A 20,275-nucleotide genomic window follows, 5' to 3' on the forward strand; every position below is an offset into this window, starting at 1 on the left:
TCATCTTGCTGCTGTGCCCTGGATTACAGGGTCCCCAGACAAAAGTCAAGAAGCACACACTTGTCCCCATGTGCCTGGGGTCCAGGAACCCTAACTCCCCCTCCCAGCTTGTCTGATGGTCACGCTGTGAGGGGCCAAGCTCAGCCTACTGCCTGCTGTGGCCCCAAGGCCGGGAGGCAAGAAAACCTGCCTCTGTGTGGGGGTGGGAGTGCAGTGGCCTCCTGGGTGCGCTGAGTACACCCAGGTCTTTGGGGTCAGGGCCATGTCCCCTGCTAGCCTCCAGGCCACTACACGGCACAGCCATGTCACTGCAGAGTCCCTTCCTGATACCCCCCGGGGCCTCTGTACCTCATGTCCCAGCTCACAGGCCTCTCCCACCCCTTCCTTGCATGAATGGCATCTGCCCTGCAAGCTCACAGGTCCTCTGCCCCCCACATCGTGCCGTGGTTCTCCGTGTGGCCCGACAGTGCTATCCCAGAGCATTCCCACGCTCCTCAGCCGCCACACTGGGGCTGCCTCGCTTGCCAGCATGGCATTCAGAGTGACCTGAGGCCTCCGTGACATGCTTGCTTCCCTGGCCCTGAGTGGGGGCAAAGTGAAGGGAAGTGCACATTGGCAGAATGGCCTGCCCTGTGTGGACCGAGCCCCCTCCTCGGGCTTCCCCAAAGGCCCGACCCCTGCTGCTCTGGGGTCCCTGGCACCCCCACAAGAGCCCAAATGTCAATAAAGAGACTTTCTCAAGAACCACTGCTATTTGTTCATCCCCCAGGAGTGACGGCCGTGCTCCGCCCCCCATCTGGACCTTCCCCTGGCCCCAGCCAGCTCACGTTGGGCCCCGAAGTGCCCTTGCCAGCCCGAACTATATGGGCCGCCAGGGAGAGGGAGGCCTGAGTATCTGGAGGTCCCAGGTGCATCCGAATATTCAAAGCACGTGATGGGCAGCAGGCACTAGAGGGGCCCAGACCCCTGCAGAGGCTTGAGGGGCTGGCCGCAGCAGCATGGAAGGGACAGCGTACCCAGTGCCTGGGGCAGGGCTGCCCCACCATGGCTGGAGTCTGTAATTCAGGGTGAATATGGGCTCCTAAAAGCTGAGTGTCTATCTCTCCCCCACCCTGCCGTCCCCTATGCCTCCACCTTCCCCCACACTCACTCCCTGCGTCTCCCTCTCTGCGCCTCCAGGGATGAGTCCTGGGGCCCGGCCGGTGGGTGTGGAACCCCCACCACCCCTGCATCCTCCACCGGCTGAGCACCTTCCGTCAGCCGTGTGTCTATTTCAGCCAAAGATCCCATGGAGCCCCAAAGACTCAGCCCCCCCCCCGTACGCCCCCCAAGCCCATCCCCCGTGCCCGCATATACCCCCCAAGCCTGTCTCCGTGGAATGTGCGTCTGGGAAAAGGGTCTGGAGCAGCCCTGGCCTGAATCAGCACCTCTGTTCCCAAAGCTTCCTGGAAACATGACGCATGAGTGTGGAAGTGGCCATCTCTCCACTTCGGCCACAGGGCCACAGGGGTAGCCCCTCCAGGACCCAGTCCTTTTCTGACCTCGAACTCAACCCCACTGGAGGCAGCATGGCTTGCTCCCAAATGCTCAGGAAACCACGGCTGGGGGAGGGGGGAGGGAAAGCGATGGCCCCAGGTCCTGGTCAAAGCTCCTGAGTGGGCGTACCTGGCACCGGGGACCTTATCTTCTCAACAGGTGCACATCCCAGCAACTGGGGGCAGCCAGGGACCCCCTGCCTCTGGATAGCTCCCTGCAGCTGCCCGAGGGCCGAGGCTGAGAGGGGCCAGTGTCCAGTTCCATCTCAGATGTGCCCCCACCCCTCTGTCTAGCTGAGTCCAGATCTTAGTAAAGGGCGAGGCAGGGGCCTTTTCCAGCAAGGGGAGGGGAGGGGACCAGGTAGGGAGCTGCTGTGGCCGGAAGCACTTCTGGGAACCAAGGGCGGCCTGCAGGCCCTTATCTGAGGTTGGAGAGACAATGTGGACTGCTACCCCAGGGGGAGGAGCTGCGGTTTTCCGGAACAGCTGGAGAGCTGCTCCTGTGGGTGGGGGTTTCCAGGGGAAGCAGAGAGGGGCCTGGAGCAGAGCCTCATAGTGGGGTTTCTCTCAGGGCTTGGTGGCCCAGAAGATCAGGCGATCTGACAGGCTCTGCTGGTGGGCGCATTCCTGTCCCCATCCCAGGAAGCTGGGCTGAGTGGGAGGGGGACAGGAGCCTGTCACCAGCCCCTTAGCTCAGCAGCAGCCCCCCACCCCTTTCCCCACGCTGCCCTGGGCACTTCCCCTCCCCCACTGCCCATCCACAGTTCCATCCCTAGAACTTGGATTTGCCCAGTCCTCTCCTACCTAAGCCCCCCGATGGTGGCTGCTGCACACCTATGCCCCGGGGTCTCTGCCTGCCCGTCCAGCCCCTGTGCCCCCAAGGCCCTGCACGGAACCTTTCACCAAAGAGTTGTCCTGTAAGCCGCAGAGACGGAGCCCTTCCGTATGCCCACTTCCTGCTCTGTCTTCTGAGCTGGGGTGTCTCAGGGCCAAGCGAGGCTTGCTGATTGGTCATGGGGTTCTGGGGGCTCTAAGGAGGGAGGGGGGCAGGAGCGGACAGATGGACCTGGGGTGAGAGACAGGGGGTATCTGTGCGAGGGGCAGTGGGGGAGAGGTGGAGATAAGGGGGCAAATCCAGCACCCACAAGCGTTCCTCTGGGCCCCCCCAAAGCCCTAAGATCTTCGGGGCCAGACCCCTCCTGCCCAGCCCCCAGGCCAGGCCTCACGCTCCCACCCTCTTGTGCTGCTGCTTGAATCCAGCACCCTCCCCATACTCCGCCTGGGCCTCGGAATCTCCCACCCTGCTCTGTGCCGCCCCCATGCTGACGTTGGGGCGCTGTTGCCTCACACAGTGGGGGGGCCCCCACGCGGAGTTTCCATGCTGAGTCAGCGACCAGAGAGGCCCCTCAGAACCTGTCAGTCAGGAAGGTCCATGACTGCAGACGACCTGAGTCCCCCCCCCCCCCACCACCCTCACGGGAGGGAACAGCTGAGCCGGGGCTGGGGAACCCTTTGCCCCAGGGCAGCCTGAACCAGCACCTCGGGAGGGTCTAGGACAGCCGTGAGCACCCCATGTACCCCACCTGTGGGGACGGGGCAGTCAGGTGACCCAAGTGACAAGAGCAAGCCCAGAGGAGAGCTAGCTTCCCGAAGCAGGGTGGGTGAGAGTTTGGCAGGGCAGGAGGCCTGGCTTGGAGACAGAACCGGAGGGGGGTGAGGGTGGGGGTGGCCAGCAGGTCCCAGAGAAGTCTGTAGAGGGCCTCCTGGGACACAGCCGACTTGGCCAGCACCGTATCTCCCGCTGTCCCCTGACATCTGGCCAGTGCCCCTGCATTCTCTCACTTATTAGCTAATTCACCTGGATCCTCACCTGGACTGGGGCTCCGGGGGAGTGCCCGGGGTCTGGGAGCCAGCAGGCACGGAGAGCATGAGTGTTTCCCATGTGAGTAAATCACGAAGGACTTGTCCACGCCCCTCCTTCCACGGGGAGGAGTGGGCTTCGCCATGCTGGGGTGCAGCGGGGTGGGGGTGATGCCCCCGGGCGCGATCCGTGCGGATCTCTCCACCACCTTCTCGCCGTGAGCTGGGTGCACCCGGCCCACTGCCCATCGAGTCTGAGTGGGGGTGAGGGCACTCTCCTGGGCAGCATGCAGGTAGGAAGGGGGTGTCAGGGAGCTGGAGCCCTGGGACTACGGGCAGGTGGCCGAATGCGCTGGCACCTGAAGGCGCTGCTGCTGAGACCAGCCTCCACTGGCCCGCCTGCCGCACCCTGGACAGTTGTGCCAAGGAACCCTTATCAGCCTCGCCCGGCAGCTCCTGCCAGGAGGCCCGGAGAAGGCTGCTCACCTCACTGGGTGGGGGCCTGGGACCACGCCCCGGAGGGAGAGGGATCTCAGCAGGTGGTAAAGGCAGGCCGCAGGGCTTGGAGACCGGGAGGGGGCCAAAGGCGGGCCACTCCAGGACCGCCCTCCCAACCAGGAGGTGTGGGTGTAGAAACTGACCCCGCCCTGGACTCGGGCCGGAATGACAGAGACAGGCACCCCACAGAAGCCAGCAGGCTGTGTGACCGGCCCAGCGTCTGGAGCAGCAGTGGCCCAGAGACTGGACACAGAGCCCCGCTGTCCCAAAGTGCCAGGCTGACTACCAGGGGAGGGGTTCTGGACAGGGCAGCAAAGAGGCACAGAGGGCAAGTGTCCGTCATGGTGCCCCTCCTCCGGGAAGCCTTCCAAGTCCCACGGCCCCTGCTAAGTGCTCGTGCCTGGGACTGGAATGGCCCCACTCCCAGCCCTGCCTACGCTGGAAGGCGACTGAGGGTACTGGTAGGGGAGGCCTCGTCTCCCTGTCCCCCCATCCCCGATCACGTCCACTCAGGTCACTGGACAAGTGTTTATTGAGCACTGCCTGTAGCTAGGTCCTGCACTGGGCATGGCCTCCTGTCCTGGGAGCCAGGGGCCCAGAGACCCCACCCCAACAGGGCCAGCAAGGGAGGGAGGGAGGCAGACGTGGCTGTGTCTGTATCTCCCATGGGGTCTGGCCACGGCTGCCGCCTCTTCTGCATGGTCTGGGGGACCGGTCACTGTCACCACGCACACCCACTTCCGCCATCGAGGGGAGCAGGGCCGGGCCCGGAGCTGGGGTCCCACGGCAGGGTGCAGAGCTCTTGCTCCCGAGAGTCAGCCCCGGGCAGCCTCCCGGGAAGGTCTGGCTCTGGGTCCGCTGTGGCAGAGGACAGCCAGGCCTCACACCCACAGGTCCCTCAGCTGGCCCTTGTCCTCAGACAGCTGCTCCCCGCGCTCCTCCTCGGGGAACTGGCAGCTGCAGGCGTCTTCGGCTGGCGGCCGTGCCTCCAGCAGCAGCTGGGTCTCTGCAGAGGGACTTCGGTCAACGGGCAAGCCAAGGGCCCACCTCTCCCTCCCGAGGGCACAACCGACCTGGGGGCCACATGCGCTGCCTCCTCAGCTGCCAGATGTGCAGGCCAAGCTGGGCTGCAGTCAGGACCAGGATGCAGGCGGCCACGGTGAGGAGGACGATGGTCAGGGGGTCGTGCGGCTCAGTGGGCAGCGGCCCCAGGCTACATACGGCATTGTGTGTTTTGTTCCCAGAGAACATGGTGGGAAGCCCAAACTGGGAGCAGCTGGGACACACGGACACAGAGCCCTCAGTCAGCCCTTGGCCACCAGAGCAGCCCCTCTGCATGGCCGCTGTCCTCTGAGTGTGGGGGGGTCACCATACCAGGAAGGACCGGAGATGCCCCTCCCTCAGGGACTTCCCAGCCACCTGAAGGTCCCACCAGCACTCACTCTGACCAGGGTTTGCAGCGGCCCTCACGGCCCCCAGAGAAGGTCCCTGTGGCACAGTCAACACACTCAAAGCCGAAATTGAAATTCCCTGCAGACGGACAGACAGACAGACAGCCGGGGTTCGCTGGGGTAGATGCGATGGGCCCCATCTGGGGCCACAGCAGAATGACCCACACACTCCTTATCCATTGGACAGAGGCCTCTGAGGCCTACAAGACTAGGACCTGGCATAAATCAACGCCCACGTGTGCCCCATTCCAGGCATCTGTTGGGGAGGCAGACTTGGGGCACCCCAAGGCTGTGACCCTGAGCTGAGTGGAGGTCCCCGGGGCAATCTGGGAGAGGAGACTGTGTGGTGCTTGGCCAGAGGGGAGGGGAAGGGCCCGCCCACTGGAGGCTGGTGGGGGGCAGGGGGTTGGAAGCAGAGACCAAGCAAAACCCAGGAGGGACCTTGTGCTGGGTCCAGTAGCCTGGAGGGCGAGAGGCCAGTGAGGGTCCCAGAGAAAGGAGGTGAGGCTCCCGCCCCAGTTGGCCCTGGACCCTGCCCTACCCAACTCACAACGCCCCAGGCCCCAAGAGGATCTGAGCTGCTCCCTCCAGGAAAAGGGTTGACCCCCAGGCAGGGCAACAGGGGGCAGGCCAAGCACATGCTCAGGGGAGGTGTGGGACTGGGGCATAGTCAGAGCCAGGGCCCGAGGGCCAGACAGGCCCTGGACACCCCCACCCCACCCACATCCTCTCTGAAGAGCACCCTCTCTCTGGACGAAGAAACCCGGGCTGTGACGGGGAAGGACACCCCCCACCCCTCCCCGGAGCCGCGTGCGTGCTTGGGGCTCATATCTGGGCTGCGCCAGTGAGCAGCGGAGCGGCCCCACCCACCCAGGCTTTGCAGGACCGGAGACGCCGGTGCCTGCCTGCCCAGAGGACACGTCTGTACCCTCCACACACGTGTGTTCCTTCTACACCCACACGCCACTTGTGCACAGCTGCTCCCGTGAGCTGTGGCTCGGCCCTGCTCAAACCCCCTGACCTGCTCCGGCCACAGTTGCTGGGACTTACCACGTGGCTGCGCCTCCTGGCCGGGCGGGCAGGGGTGGTGTTTGCAGGTGTCACACTGGGGGTCTCCACAGTGGAACTCCGGCTGGACACATGTGCAGTCCCCCTCAGGACAAACCTCCTCAGCTGAGCGAGAGAGAGGCCAGCCCTCTTAGCAGCTGGGCCAAGCGCCTCCCTCCCCAGGACTGCCCCCAGGCCCCGCAGGGGGAACCCTTAGGCAGCCCCGGAGGGCAGAGGGCACCTGTCTGGGAGCCAGGACCCCAGTTGGGTCCAGCTGTCTACCTCCTTCCTAGGCACCCAGCTCCCCCACCCGAGTGACTTGGCTGTGTCCCCCACTGCCCTGAGGCTGCTCTTGCCCAGGGTGACTGTGACTTGGCAGGAGAACAGAACATGTCCCTGCAGGACAAGGAAGTCATCTGGGGGACCTACGCCCCCTCCTCTTTCCATCCTGCACGGGCCCCAGCTGCCATAGCCCTTGAGGCAGGCTGCCTGTCCCTGCCTGCCACACTGAGATGCGGGACCCTCGGACTCCCCTTCTCAACCCCCAAGATCTACCAGGGTGATATTCTGGGGGTGTTTTCCCTGCAATATTTGTCCCCAGACTGCCACCTTCCACTTGCCCCTCACCCATACAGGTAGGTCTGGGGCAGAACAGTGCTGCAATCCTGACCTGGGCAGAAAGCGGCCAGGGCGATGGGCAGGGGCTCACTGTCCACGCAGTAGGAGCTGGGACAGCCTTCCTCCCCCTTGGGACCCAAGACGCCCCTTGAGGAAGGCTCTCCCGCCCATAGCCCCGGACTCCGCCTTTGGGCCACTGGCCTGAGCTGAGCTCCTCTCCGCCACACGCCCCCTCACCCATTCCCCTGGCACCGAGGGCTCTGGACCCGGAAGGGGTGCCCACCGCCCCTCCCAGGCCGAGGCTGAGCACAGGGAGGGGGCGCGGCGCGGCCGCCTTTCGAGACGAGACGGGCTCCCCGCGCCTTACCCGCGGAGCACAGGCGACAGCAGCGCGCGTCCGTCCCGGATCCTCGCAGCAGGCGGCCGGGGCCGCAGCTCGGACCCGAGGGGCGCTCGCCCAGGCCGAGCGCGCAGAGCAGCGCCACGCCGCACAGGGCCACGCGCGCGCCCCTGGCCCCCATGGCCCCCGCCGCCCCACCGAGCTGCGGGATTTTAGGGGATGCGCCCCGCCACGCCCCCATCCGGACACGCCCAGACCCCGCCCGCGGCCCCCGGGCATCGGCCGCGATGCAGGGAGGGCACAGAAACGGTGCCCACCAGGACCGCCCCGACCCCTGGCAACTCAGAATTCCACGGGCGAGCGGAGCACCGCGGATGGGAGGGGGCGGAGTGTCAAACTACTCCGTGCGACCCCAGTGGTGGCCGCGCGTCATTACAGCTTTGCCCAAACCACAGATCACAGCAGCGAGCGACCCTTTGTAGACCAGGCACCCTGGGAGACCATGCCGTGTCCCTGGCGGCCAGAGATGGCCCCTGGGGGGGGCGGGGGGCGATGGGGGGTGCCGGGGCTCGTGGGAATCTCTGCAGCTGCGCCTCAGTTTTCTGTGAACCTGAAACTGCTCTAAGTAATAATTTTTTTTTTAATGTTTTTTATTTTATTTTTGCGACAGAGAGAGAGAGACAGAGCATGAGCAGGGGAGGGACAGAGAGAGAGGGAGACACAGAATCGGAAGCAGGCTCCAGGCTCTGAGCTGTCAGCACAGAGCCCGATGCGGGGCTTGAACCCACAGACTGTGAGATCATGACCTGAGCCGAAGTCGGATGCTTAACCGACTGAGCCACCCAGACGCCCCAAGTAATAATTTTTTTAAGTCAACTGGGCCCAGCTCTATCTCAAGGAGGTGGAGAACCCAACCTCACAGGGCGGGGCTGGGGACCTCCAGGAGACTCAGGCTCAGCGGTGACCTTGGGGGTTCCTAAGTGTTCATGCCCTTTGGCCCAGGAATTCCTACCCAGAAACTGAATATGCTGCCAAATGTGTGAGTGCTGAGGGGGGCATGGAACACAGCCTACACCCCCAACTATGTCTGGGGTAGGACCGGAGGGGGGAAAGTCAGAAATGTTTGCTGTTCAGGGGTGCCTGGGTGGCTCGGTTGGTTGAGGGCCGCCTTTTATTTCGGCTCAGGTCACGATCTCACGCCGTGCAGTGTGGAGCCGGCTTGGGATCCTCTCTCTCCCGCTATCTCCGACCCTCCCCGCTCCAATAAATAAATAAACATTTAAAAACATGTTTTCTATTCAAAACCTGCAGTCTGTCAGGTCTGTAGGGAGAGATGTAGGCAGGAAGGGTGGGTGCCAGATGCAGGTGGCACAGGTAGACTGGTGCAGGGACCCCCCCCCCCCCAGAAGGGTGGTCTGGCCAGGGACTGCTCCCTCTCTGTGCCCCCTCCACACCTGGCCTCGTCCCCTACCCTGGATCCAACTTCCTCAGGAGGGCTCTGTGGGCTTTTAAAGATCACATCCTCAGGGCGCCTGGGTGGCTCAGTAGGTTGGGCATCAGACTTCAACTCAGGTGATGATCTAGAGGTTTGTGAGTTCGACCTCCGCGTCGGGCTCTGTGCTGACAGCTCAGAGCCTGGAGCCTGCTTCGGATTCTGCGTCTCCCTCTCTCTCTGTTCCTCCCCCCCTCTCAAAAATAAACATAAAACAATTTTTTTAATAAAATAAAAAATAAAGATCTCCTCCAACCACCAGAGAGTGTAGGATGAAGTCCCTTGGCATCCGGGCCCCAGAGACCTACCAGCTCACCGGTCCTTAGCACAGAGCCCAATACCAAGAGGCCCCCCACTTTCCAGGGATCAGGACACCCACACACACACACTTTCTAGGGATCAAGACAAGACCCCTCACTTGGCCAAGAAGGTCTGACTGGGCTCCAGATGCACACGGTGTCATCTTACAACACACACACACACGCGCGCGCACACACACATGCACACACATACGCACACACATGCACACACGCACAGACACACACACACCTGGACCCTGGACTGCTGCTGTGCGGACATCTTGTTCATGGCTTAGAGCCCCCAGGGAAGCCCCCTCACACCTCCCCACCCAAGGACCTCTTTGGATCTTGGGAGAGGTTGCTGGCAAGGAGAGGTCTGGGCATGGATTGAGCCTCCGGTCACTTGAAGTTCTGGGTCAGAGGTGGCCTGCTCAGGTCACAGCTCTAACTGCTGGGCCCATTCGTATCCAGACCTCTCCAGACAAATCTGGTCCTCCTGGAAGTGGGTGGAGGGGCAGCCCCTGACAGAGCTCTCGAACCACAGAGAACACAGCCTCCAGCTCACTGTCCCTTGTCTCTCTGAGCCTCGGCTTCCCCGTGTGGCACAGAGGGGTTCTGGGGCCCTGCCTCCTATTGTAAGCCCCCCTGGAAAGCTCAGCCGTGTTTCCCAGCCCTCCGGCTGAGTCTTGGCAGGGAAGCGGTGAAGACTTCTGAGAATTCTGGGGAGGGGGAATCGGGAATGTGCCCCACGGGCTGTAGGTGTGCTGATAGCTGTGACATAGGCCTTTGAGACCTGCACCTGCCACCTGGCCCGAGGGAAATGACGGGAATTAGCAACTTGTGACCCAACTGTTCAAGTCCCAGGATGCACAGCCCCTCCCCAGACGGTCAGACAGGGTCCTGCAGGGAAGGGAGGGGCTCCGGGCTGAAGTAAGGCCCACCCTCTCTAAGGAGCCCTGAGATCTCCGCTCAGCTCCTAGACGAGACGGGTCCAAGCGCTGGCCATTGCCGGACACCAGGTAAAGGTGCTCCAAGTACAGAATGGGGCAGTTCCTTCGTCCACTGCTCATTTCAAAGACCTGAGGGGTCCCGTCTGTGGCAGCGCAGGGTCACCCCGTTTCCGCTAAGTGGCCCAGGCAAATACAATGAACACCCACAAACTCTGCCGGCCTGTGCCATGCATCAGCTGGTCCTTCCGGAAGCAAGGGCAGAGAAACTTCTGGAAGCAGTTTATTGTGGGGGAGGGGTGAAGGTGGGCTGGGCAGGAGGAGCTCTGTGCAGAAAATGTCCACTGGAGGGGCCCGAGTGGGAGAAGAAGGATCTTCCGTGGTTACCAGCCACAGCAGCACAAAAATCAAAGGGCCTAGATTACATCATGCCCACGGAATGGTGGCTTATGAGCAAGCCCCCTCAAAAGGCACGAGTGACATCAGCAAAATGTCAGTGCCTGCGTCTGCTTTCTCGTTCCAGCCCCTCCGGAAGCCCCCACCCCCCACCCCTAGCCACAGGCTGCGTGGATGAGTAGAGTTTCTGTAACTGGGCAGTGCGGCGAGAGATGATCTTTATCTGCTCGTCTGCGTTTTCCAATCCTTTATGAGCAGCTCGCCACATTTCTGCACAATCACCTGTTCCAACCGACATGGTGACCCCTGTTCCTGTTAGCAGAGGGCCCTTTAAGGAGCCAGGCAGTAACCAGAAGGGGGTGGGTGGTGGTGGTGTGGAGATGGGAATCTCAAAGCCTGTACCTGTACCCACAGTGGGCCCGGATGTGGAGCCAGGTGGGGGCGTGGAGGAGGGGCCGCGTGGGAGAAGGAAGCTGGAGACACACCAGTCGCCGTGCTGAACGTGTGCCTTTGGGGCTTGTGGGAGGTACCAGCTCAACACCCAGGCTCGGGGGTCAGGCAGGGGCTGGGGTAGATGGAGGCTGGGGTTTTTCAGCAGACGGGCAGGGGGTGAGGGGTCGGAGAGTGTGCTCAGGGTCAGTGTGGCAGCAAAGAAAAGCTGAGTCTGTCCACCTTCCCATCCGATGGCAGAGCTGGGGCAGCCAGGCAAGCGAAGGGCGTCCTGGGTGTGCGAAGGGGGGAAGAGCGGGGAGGTGTGGAGAGGAAGCCCTGGGCCCCAAGGATCTGGCCCCTCCACCAGCCCCACAGCACTTTTCCATAGCCTCCATGCTGTCCTGGGGACCCCTGATCCCCAAATCAATGGTGTGGATTTGCTGTCTGTTGGAGGGCACGGTTTACATTGGTTTGTTCCCTGCTGAGTCCCACGCCTGTGGGGACTCGGTGCTGATGAACAAGGGACGGCCCTGTCTCCCCTTGGCGGTGTTCGGGCCAGGGCGGGAGCACTAGGAGATTTGAAGACAGGCTGAACAGGCCTTTGGGGCGACCTTGGGGAGAAAGATGGCCCAGGAAACAAGGAGGGTTGGTGGCCAGAGCTGAGGCTCTGCCAAAACCAGGGCTCGGAGTCACCTGCTGGCTGCGGGATGCCCCGCAGCCATGAAGGACATTCGCTCTGTGGCCTGGCGCCCCAGCGGGAGGGCCCCATGGTCCTGGAAGGCACGCTGAGGTCAGTGGGACTGTGCCGTCGATGGGCATTTGGACAGCCGGCCGCCGTGCAGTCCGCCCCGCCAGAAGCCTCTCGTTTCCCAAAGTGCTGCTGCGGGGACCCACTCGCAGGTCTGGCAGGGCAGGGGGTTTGAGAGGCCTCGAGAAAGAGCTCTCTCCTTCAAGGGAACACATAAACCCGAAGGGTCGCTCTCAAAAGTCCCCTTGGGGACCAGGGCCTCAGGCCTCCTACTTGCTCCCATTAGCACTGGGGGGGCCTCGGGCCCACTCACCCAGGTTTAGGGTCTGGGGGGGAGCAGCTCCTGAATTCCCCCCACAAGCTGCTGGGTTGTCCAAACCCCACCCCCAGGACGCTCATTTAGGCCTCCACGTCCCACCACAGGTGCTGGGACGTGCCCAGAGAAGGATGAGGGCAGGGGTCCTGGGGTCTCTGAGCAGTCGGCTTGAGCCCCCTCTCCAGCCAGAGGTGGGCACAGCCCCAGCCCCCGCCCCCCCCCCCACCGCACGTGTGCAGCCCCCAGACCACCAGTGCCCGGTCAGAGACCACATGTGCCAGTGTCGTTTATTGGGGGGGGAGGGGCACCACCCTGGGCGGGGAGTATGCACAGCATACATAGCAGAGCCCTGGGTGTCAGCCCAGGAGCACCTAAAACGGCGCAGGGTGGCAGGGTGGGTGGTGGGAAGGTGGGATGTGGCGGCCCGTGCTTGGGGGCGCCCCACGGCCCCTCAATGTCTAGCAGACCCTCTGGGCCCCTGGCCTGGCCGCTCAGATCTTGGCCAGGGTGGAGTTGGCATCGGCATGCTCCTCTTGGATGGGGGTCCGGAAGCTATTTCCACCTGGGAAGGAGGAGAGGGGGGGAGGTGGGCAACGGCCCCACCCCTTCGGGAAGCCGTCTGGGCTGGGGACACACTGCGCACTCACCGGGGGGTAGCCGCCAGGCTCTGTGGTGCAGGAGCAGGGCCAGTGCGGCCGCCACCGGGGCAAGCAGGCCCAGGCCCAGGCCCAGGACAGCGGCCAGCTGGGGACCTGTGGGGAGGCGGGGCCTGCTGAGGTTGGGGCCACCAGAGGAAGCAGTCCACCCGCCCCAGGAGGACCCGGACGAGGGCAGAGGGCGTCTCTACCCCATCCTCCCCCAGCCCCCTTCTTTTTTGGACTGGGGGGAGGGCCCTGCTGGGGCAAGGCCAGGCCCCCTTACCCCTGGGGGGCTCTGCAGGGGGTGTGAAGGGCTCCTGTGAGGTCCTAGGCCAGGCTGTGGTGGGCTGGGTGGTAGGGGGCCGGACTGGGGGGCCCTGGGTCTCCCAAGGCGTGGTGGCTGGGGGGCTCCTGTCCTCACACACGGCATCTGAGCCTTGGCTGGCCGGCCGCAGCGTGCGCTTTCCCGCCAAGGTGCAGCTGAGAAGGGCAGGGGGTGCGGATCAGGCCATAGGTCTGTACCACCACCTCCCCTGCCTCCTGCCAGACCGACGGGATGGGCCCAGCACCGAGACAGGACCGGGGGATGTGGGGGGCAGCTGGGGACCCACACTGGATCACTGCGTGGGCCGCCAAAGACCTGCCCGGGCCCCTCACCCCCCCCAGGGGGCCTCACACCCTGCAGGGTCTCCAAGGCCACCTGCTCCACCCTCACTCCCCATTTCCCCTCCCTCTGCTCCCCACAGTCTCCTCCCAGCCGGCTCCAGCCCAGTCTTGCCCTCTCACACCACCAGCTTGTTCGTCTCTTCCTGCCCCCACCACGGAGCCCCCAGCTACAACTGACCGGTCTCATAAACTCCCAGGGCCTGGGAAAGAGTCTCACACACTCCTCGCTCCGGCCCAGCAGCCAGGCTGGTGGAGGAGGCTGGACCCGGGGCTGAGCGGGCAGGCAGGGGCCATGGTGGGGCCAGGGTCATGGGCCGTGAGGAGCAGGAGTCATGAGGGGACCGGGCCATTTGTCAGGGCAGCAGGAGCCAGGAGCACCCCACCCCCAGCCGGCAGCTTCCTGCTCCCAGGCCTGGCCCCTTGATCCCCAGGCCCCCAGGACACTCACTTGGTCCAGGGCTTGCAAGCCTGGTCATCACCTGGGGAGAAATATCCCGGTGGGCACGGGGCACAGTCTGCAACAAAGACAAGGACAGTCTCAGTCCATCCCCTGCCACCTCAGGGACCTGGACGCTGCAGCCACTGGGGGCTGGTCCTGGAGGGCTAGGCGCTCACCTACCGTGCCCTCCGGAAGCTCCTCCCTGCCCACATCCACCCACTGGCCAGGACCCGGTGCCCCGCCCCACCCCCTTCTGGGCACCTGTCTGTTGGGGGAAAGGAACGTGGTGGCAGGACTGGGATGGGGGTACAGGGGAAGTGAGAGCGTGCGATATGGAAGACATGCTTCTTTTACAGCTCCTGAGGCCCCCCAGGCACGTGACCCTGGCCTCTCACACACGCACTGCCCCCCACCCCGCCCGGGGCTCACCGCACACACTGCCCCCCCCACTCCGGGCTCACCGACTCCACGATCGTAACCGTCCTGGGGCTCAGTGCCCGGCCTGCAGCGGCAGACGGTGTCCTGCGTGGGTGTGCATCTCTGCTTGGGCTCGCTCCCACTTCCTGGGGGGGGGGGGGCGGTCAGGTGAGGCAGGCACAGCTGGCAGGGATGCAGAGAGGCCGGAGGACAGAAGCCGAGGGTCCCCGGACCAGCAGCCCCACACACAGCCCCTGGAAGCCATATTCCTCTGGCCCCTAGGGCATCCGGTGGCCACGGCAGCCTCCCTTCCCGCCTTCCCTCAGGCCTGTACCAGGACCCTACGTGGCCCTTGGGATCCAGGTCTCGTCACCCCAAAGGCCACCTGGCAGGCACATGCTCCTCCCTGACTCCGCGTGGCCTCAGCCCCCCCGGGAGGAGGAAGGTTCTCCTTGGGGACCTCCGTGGTGTGGCAGCCCCACTGTGGTTTGGGGTTTGTTTCTGTGGCGCTGGGGGCCTCACGAGAGCACTGGGCGGGGCGACGGGACGCAGGTGGGGGGCCAGGGGCCAGGGCCGGGGTGGCGCTCACTCTGGTTGCACTGTGTGCAGGGCTTGCAAGGCTCGTAGTTCACGGCCTCATTGTAGAAGCCGGACGCGCACTGGAGGCACTTGGTGTCCTGGTCACTGCTGCAGCGACTCTCCATCCCATAACCTGCAGGACGAGGAGGGTGGACTCAACCTGCCCAGCCTCTGGCCCGGCCACTGTCCCGAGTCCCCTAGTCCGTGACACCTGTGTCCCAGGCCCCCGTGTTTCTATCTCCCTCTCCCCATTCCTCACCCCATGTCTCCCATCCCCATGTCCCTTGTCCCCATGTCCCTGTCTCCCTCTCCCCATGCCTCCATCCCTATGGCCCTTGTCCCCTTGTCCCCATGTCCCTGTGTCCCTTTCCCCGTGTCTCCATCCCTATGGCCCTTGTCCCCTTGTCCCCATGTCCCTGTGTCCCTTTCCCCCTCCCCGATCCCCATGCCTCCATCCCTATGGCCCTTGTCCCCTTGTCCCCATGTCCCTGTCCCCCTTTCCCCCTCCCCGATCCCCATGCCTCCATCCCTATGGCCCTTGTCCCCTTGTCCTCATGTCCCTGTGTCCCTTTCCCCGTGTCTCCATCCCTATGGCCCTTGTCCCCTTGTCCCCATGTCCCTGTGTCCCTTTCCCCCTCCCCGATCCCCAAGCCTCCATCCCTATGGCCCTTGTCCCCTTGTCCCCATGACCCTGTCCCCCTTTCCCCCTCCCCGATCCCCGTGTCTCCATCCCTATGGTCCTTGTCCCCTTGTCCCCATGTCCCTGTCCCCCTCTCCCCATGCCTCCATCCCTATGGCCCTTGTCCCCTTGTCCCCATGTCCCTTTCCCCGTGTCTCCATCCCTATGGCCCTTGTCGCCTTGTCCCCATGTCCCTGTGTCCCTTTCCCCCTCCCCGATCCCCATGCCTCCATCCCTATGGCCCTTGTCCCCTTGTCCCCATGTCCCTGTCCCCCTTCCCCCCTCCCCGATCCCCATGCCTCCATCCCTATGGCCCTTGTCCCCTTGTCCTCATGTCCCTGTGTCCCTTTCCCCGTGTCTCCATCCCTATGGCCCTTGTCCCCTTGTCCCCATGTCCCTGTCCCCCTTTCCCCCTCCCCGATCCCCATGCCTCCATCCCTATGGCCCTTGTCCCCATGTCCCTGTGTCCCTTTCCCTGTGTCTTCATCCCTATGGCCCTTGTCCCCTTGTCCCCATGTCCCTGTGTCCCTTTCCCCGTGTCTCCATCCCTATGGCCCTTGTCCCCTTGTCCCCATGTCCCTGTCCCCCTTTCCCCCTCCCCGATCCCCGTGTCTCCATCCCTATGGCCCTTGTCCCCTTGTCCCCATGTCCCTGTGTCCCTTTCCCCGTGTCTCCATCCCTATGGCCCTTGTCCCCTTGTCCCCATGTCCCTGTGTCCCTTTCCCCGTGTCTCCATCCCTATGGCCCTTGTCCCCTTGTCCCCATGTCCCTGTGTCCCTTTCCCCCTCCCCGATCCCCATGCCTCCATCCCTATGGCCCTTGTCCCCTTGTCCCCATGTCCCTGTGTCCCTTTCCCTGTGTCTCCATCCCTATGGCCCTTGTCCCCTTGTCCCCATGTCCCTGTCCCCCTTTCCCCCTCCCCGATCCCCATGCCTCCATCCCTATGGCCCTTGTCCCCATGTCCCTGTGTCCCTTTCCCCGTGTCTTCATCCCTATGGCCCTTGTCCCCTTGTCCCCATGTCCCTGTGTCCCTTTCCCCCTCCCCGATCCCCATGCCTCCATCCCTATGGCCCTTGTCCCCTTGTCCCCATGTCCCTGTGTCCCTTTCCCCGTGTCTCCATCCCTATGGCCCTTGTCCCCTTGTCCCCATGTCCCTGTGTCCCTTTCCCCCTCCCCGATCCCCATGCCTCCATCCCTATGGCCCTTGTCCCCTTGTCCCCATGTCCCTGTCCCCCTTCCCCCCTCCCCGATCCCCATGCCTCCATCCCTATGGCCCTTGTCCCCTTGTCCCCATGTCCCTGTCCCCCTTCCCCCCTCCCCGATCCCCATGCCTCCATCCCTATGGCCCTTGTCCCCTTGTCCCCATGTCCCTGTGTCCCTTTCCCCCTCCCCGATCCCCATGCCTCCATCCCTATGGTCCTTGTCCCCTTGTCCCCATGTCCCTGTCCCCCTCTCCCCATGCCTCCATCCCTATGGCCCTTGTCCCCATGTCCCCATGTCCCTGTCCCCCTTTCCCCCTCCCCGATCCCCATGCCTCCATCCCTATGGCCCTTGTCCCCATGTCCCTGTGTCCCTTTCCCTGTGTCTTCATCCCTATGGCCCTTGTCCCCTTGTCCCCATGTCCCTGTCCCCCTTTCCCCCTCCCCGATCCCCGTGTCTCCATCCCTATGGCCCTTGTCCCCTTGTCCCCATGTCCCTGTGTCCCTTTCCCCGTGTTTCCATCCCTATGGCCCTTGTCCCCTTGTCCCCATGTCCCTGTGTCCCTTTCCCCCTCCCCGATCCCCATGCCTCCATCCCTATGGCCCTTGTCCCCTTGTCCCCATGTCCCTGTGTCCCTTTCCCCGTGTCTCCATCCCTATGGCCCTTGTCCCCTTGTCCCCATGTCCCTGTGTCCCTTTCCCCCTCCCCGATCCCCATGCCTCCATCCCTATGGCCCTTGTCCCCTTGTCCCCATGTCCCTGTCCCCTTTTCCCCCTCCCCGATCCCCGTGTCTCCATCCCTATGGTCCTTGTCCCCTTGTCCCCATGTCCCTGTGTCCCTTTCCCCGTGTCTCCATCCCTATGGCCCTTGTCCCCTTGTCCCCATGTCCCTGTCCCCTTTTCCCCCTCCCCGATCCCCGTGTCTCCATCCCTATGGTCCTTGTCCCCTTGTCCCCATGTCCCTGTGTCCCTTTCCCCGTGTCTCCATCCCTATGGCCCTTGTCCCCTTGTCCCCATGTCCCTGTCCCCTTTTCCCCCTCCCCGATCCCCGTGTCTCCATCCCTATGGCCCTTGTCCCCTTGTCCCCATGTCCCTGTGTCCCTTTCCCCGTGTCTCCATCCCTATGGCCCTTGTCCCCTTGTCCCCATGTCCCTGTCCCCCTTTCCCCCTCCCCGATCCCCGTGTCTCCATCCCTATGGCCCTTGTCCCCTTGTCCCCATGTCCCTGTCCCCCCTTCCCCCTCCCCGATCCCCGTGTCTCCATCCCCATGTCCCTTGTCCCCATGTCCCCATGTCCCAGGTCTCCATGTCCCCTCTCCCCATGTACCTCATCCCCATGCCCCCACAGGCATCCCTCCCCAGTTCTGTGGCCAGACCACTCACCTGGTGGGCACTCGCTACAGCACCTGCCGTCTTTGGGGTAGGTGTTCCCGACACAGTGGAGTGCGGCCGCGGTGCCCAGCACAAGCCCCAGGAGCTGGACAGCTGAGTGAGGTGCCCTGGGCCGCTGAGCCCCCACAGCCACCCTCATCTCTGCCCGGTGCAGGAGTCTGGGGTTTTTCCTTGCAGGATGTGGCTATAAGGGCTGCGGGGGAGGGGTGGGGAGGGAGGGAGGAGGAGGGGACCAGGAGGAAGGAGGCCCAGGAAGGGCTGGCGACCCCTGACCCGGGCTGGTGGCAGGAAGGCAGCCTGTCTGGGATGTGGGCTTCTCTTCTGCCCCGGGGCCCGGTCCCCATCCCCTCAACGACACCTACTAACCTCAGGCTCAGCCAGCTGGCAGCTGGGCACCAGCCCAGACCCCTCCTGCAGCATGCAGACAGACCCCGGGGCCAAGTGCGGCCCCACAGCCCCCTGGCCCCTGCCAGGCCCATCCGGTCTACACCCACCCCCGCCCCCCGACACGGGACCCCTCTGGCTCCCATCTCACCAGGGAAGCGGGGCACCCTGGATGCCTTCCTGCCCTGCTCTGCCCACTCACGCCACTTGGAGGAGGGTTGGTCTCAGAACCCCTCCAAAGCCCGCTCCTTCTGGGCACCCACTCTCCCTGTACAGGGCAGGGTCGGCCCCTCCGGGGGGACAGGCGGCTGGCTATTCCTGCCCCCCCCCCACACACACCACACAAAAGGCCACGTTCACGCCAGTCTTCACCCCCTCAGCAAAAGGGTGCACAGAGGACACGGGTGAACTGAGGCAGCACACTGGGTCGGGAGACAGGCCCTTCACCATCTGGACCCGTGACTGGGCACCAGCTCAGGGGGAAGAAAAGGAGTGCTCCCGCCTCCAGAGCACGGTCCCTGGCACAAGTGCCCAGAACTAGCTCAGAGCAAGCGTGCACACGTGGGAGCACGTGGGAGAGCGTGTGCAGGTGTGGAGCAGTGTGGCAAGCAGGCAGGTGCGGACGCAGGGGGGTGCTGGTGTGGGAGAGTGTGCGTGAGGCTGAGCGTGTCTGAACACCGCAAGTGTCAGGGACTGAACTGTGTCCCCACGTGCTGAAGCCAACCCCCAACGTGGCAGTGTTTGGAGATGGGGCCTCTAGGGGGGTGGTTAGGGCTAGACGGGGTCAGAGGGCCGGGCCCTGACCCCACAGGACCGTGGTCCTTTTGGGAGAGACCCCAGGAGAGTCTCTTCCCACCTTGAGGGAGGGAGGGTCTCTTTGCCTGGCGAGGACAAAGGAGAAGGCGGCATCTGCCACCAAGGAGAGAGGCCTCAGGAGAGAGCAGCCCTGCCCACACTTGACCGGGGCCCCAGGACTGCCGTTTAAGCTGCCCCACGCATGGTGCTGTGTTCGGACGGCCCCACGGACCAAACGCCTGCAGATGCATCCTGGGGGCAGTGTGCCCAAGAGCACGTGTGAACCTGTGTCCGTGCGCGGGCACATGTGTGTGTCACCGGCCTCACGTGCCGGGACGTGTGTGAACACCCAGGTACTTCTTTGGGGTGGGGGTGGGGAGTCCTGTGAAAACAAACCATCAGCACCCACTCCGACTCCCCGGCCGGGCAGAGGCCAGCAGGACTCTGTGTGCCGTCTGCCGGCGGGGCCAACTCTGCCTCCCCACGAACTTTAGAGGCCACATCAGGCTCTCCCCACCCTGCCCCACACCCACCCTGGGCTTAGGGTGCCCCCACAGCACCAAGGCAGCAGTAAAGACTGGAACGACCCAGTGTGATCCTACGGAGCGCGTGGCGCCCTCAGACACAGATCTGGGTGGATCCAGGGCAGGCGGGGAAGGCCCGTGTGCAGGAACTCTGTGGTGGGTCAAGGGGGAAGGACACAGGCACACGCATGTGCGCACACCAGACGAACGTGTGCATACGTGTGCATTTTCTCTTACACCCCTCGAGGAAGGGGACGCTCTACTGTGTCATTTTTGTACCTTTCAAATCACAACCGTGAGATGAAATTAACCATTCAACAGTTACTTTAAAAAGTTTCAGGCAGGGGGCCTCCCTTGGGGATGGGACGAGAGCGGGGTAGGAGCTGGAAATCCCCCTCCCCGAGAAAAACAGGTAAGGAAGCTGAGCTCCCCCGGCCCGTCTGTGGGAAATTCCTCCTGGGCAAGGCTGCCAGGGAGGCGGCCACGGCCCACAGCGGCCGGGGCGGAGGCAGAGGCAGCTCTCCCAGCGGGCAGGGGGCCACTCAGGGTCAGCCTTCGCCACGCCTGCCAAGTGAGACGGGGTCC

General features: G+C 63.9%; 2 protein-coding genes across 2 annotated transcripts; both read right to left on the reverse strand.

The window, feature by feature from the left end:
* Nucleotides 1–4,414: 4,414 nt before the first annotated feature.
* Nucleotides 4,415–7,530, reverse strand: TNFRSF18 (TNF receptor superfamily member 18). Its single transcript, XM_042996386.1, has 5 exons — nt 7,377–7,530; nt 6,395–6,517; nt 5,336–5,423; nt 4,967–5,169; nt 4,415–4,899 (listed from the first exon to the last, which is right to left on the reverse strand). The coding sequence occupies exons 1-5, from the start codon at nt 7,528–7,530 to the stop codon at nt 4,775–4,777; spliced, it is 693 nt and encodes a 230-aa protein (XP_042852320.1). The 3' UTR covers nt 4,415–4,774.
* A 4,729-nt stretch (nt 7,531–12,259) lies between these two features.
* TNFRSF4 (TNF receptor superfamily member 4) lies at nt 12,260–19,135 on the reverse strand. The gene is made up of 7 exons (XM_042996548.1): nt 17,979–19,135; nt 14,729–14,851; nt 14,184–14,285; nt 13,732–13,798; nt 12,901–13,097; nt 12,627–12,731; nt 12,260–12,541 (listed from the first exon to the last, which is right to left on the reverse strand). Exons 1-7 carry the CDS (start codon nt 18,124–18,126, stop codon nt 12,471–12,473), a joined length of 813 nt encoding a protein of 270 aa, XP_042852482.1. The 5' UTR covers nt 18,127–19,135; the 3' UTR covers nt 12,260–12,470.
* Nucleotides 19,136–20,275: the final 1,140 nt, after the last annotated feature.

The sequence above is a fragment of the Panthera tigris genome, chromosome C1 (assembly GCF_018350195.1).
Source record: "Panthera tigris isolate Pti1 chromosome C1, P.tigris_Pti1_mat1.1, whole genome shotgun sequence".
NCBI classification, from domain to species: Eukaryota; Metazoa; Chordata; class Mammalia; order Carnivora; family Felidae; genus Panthera; species Panthera tigris.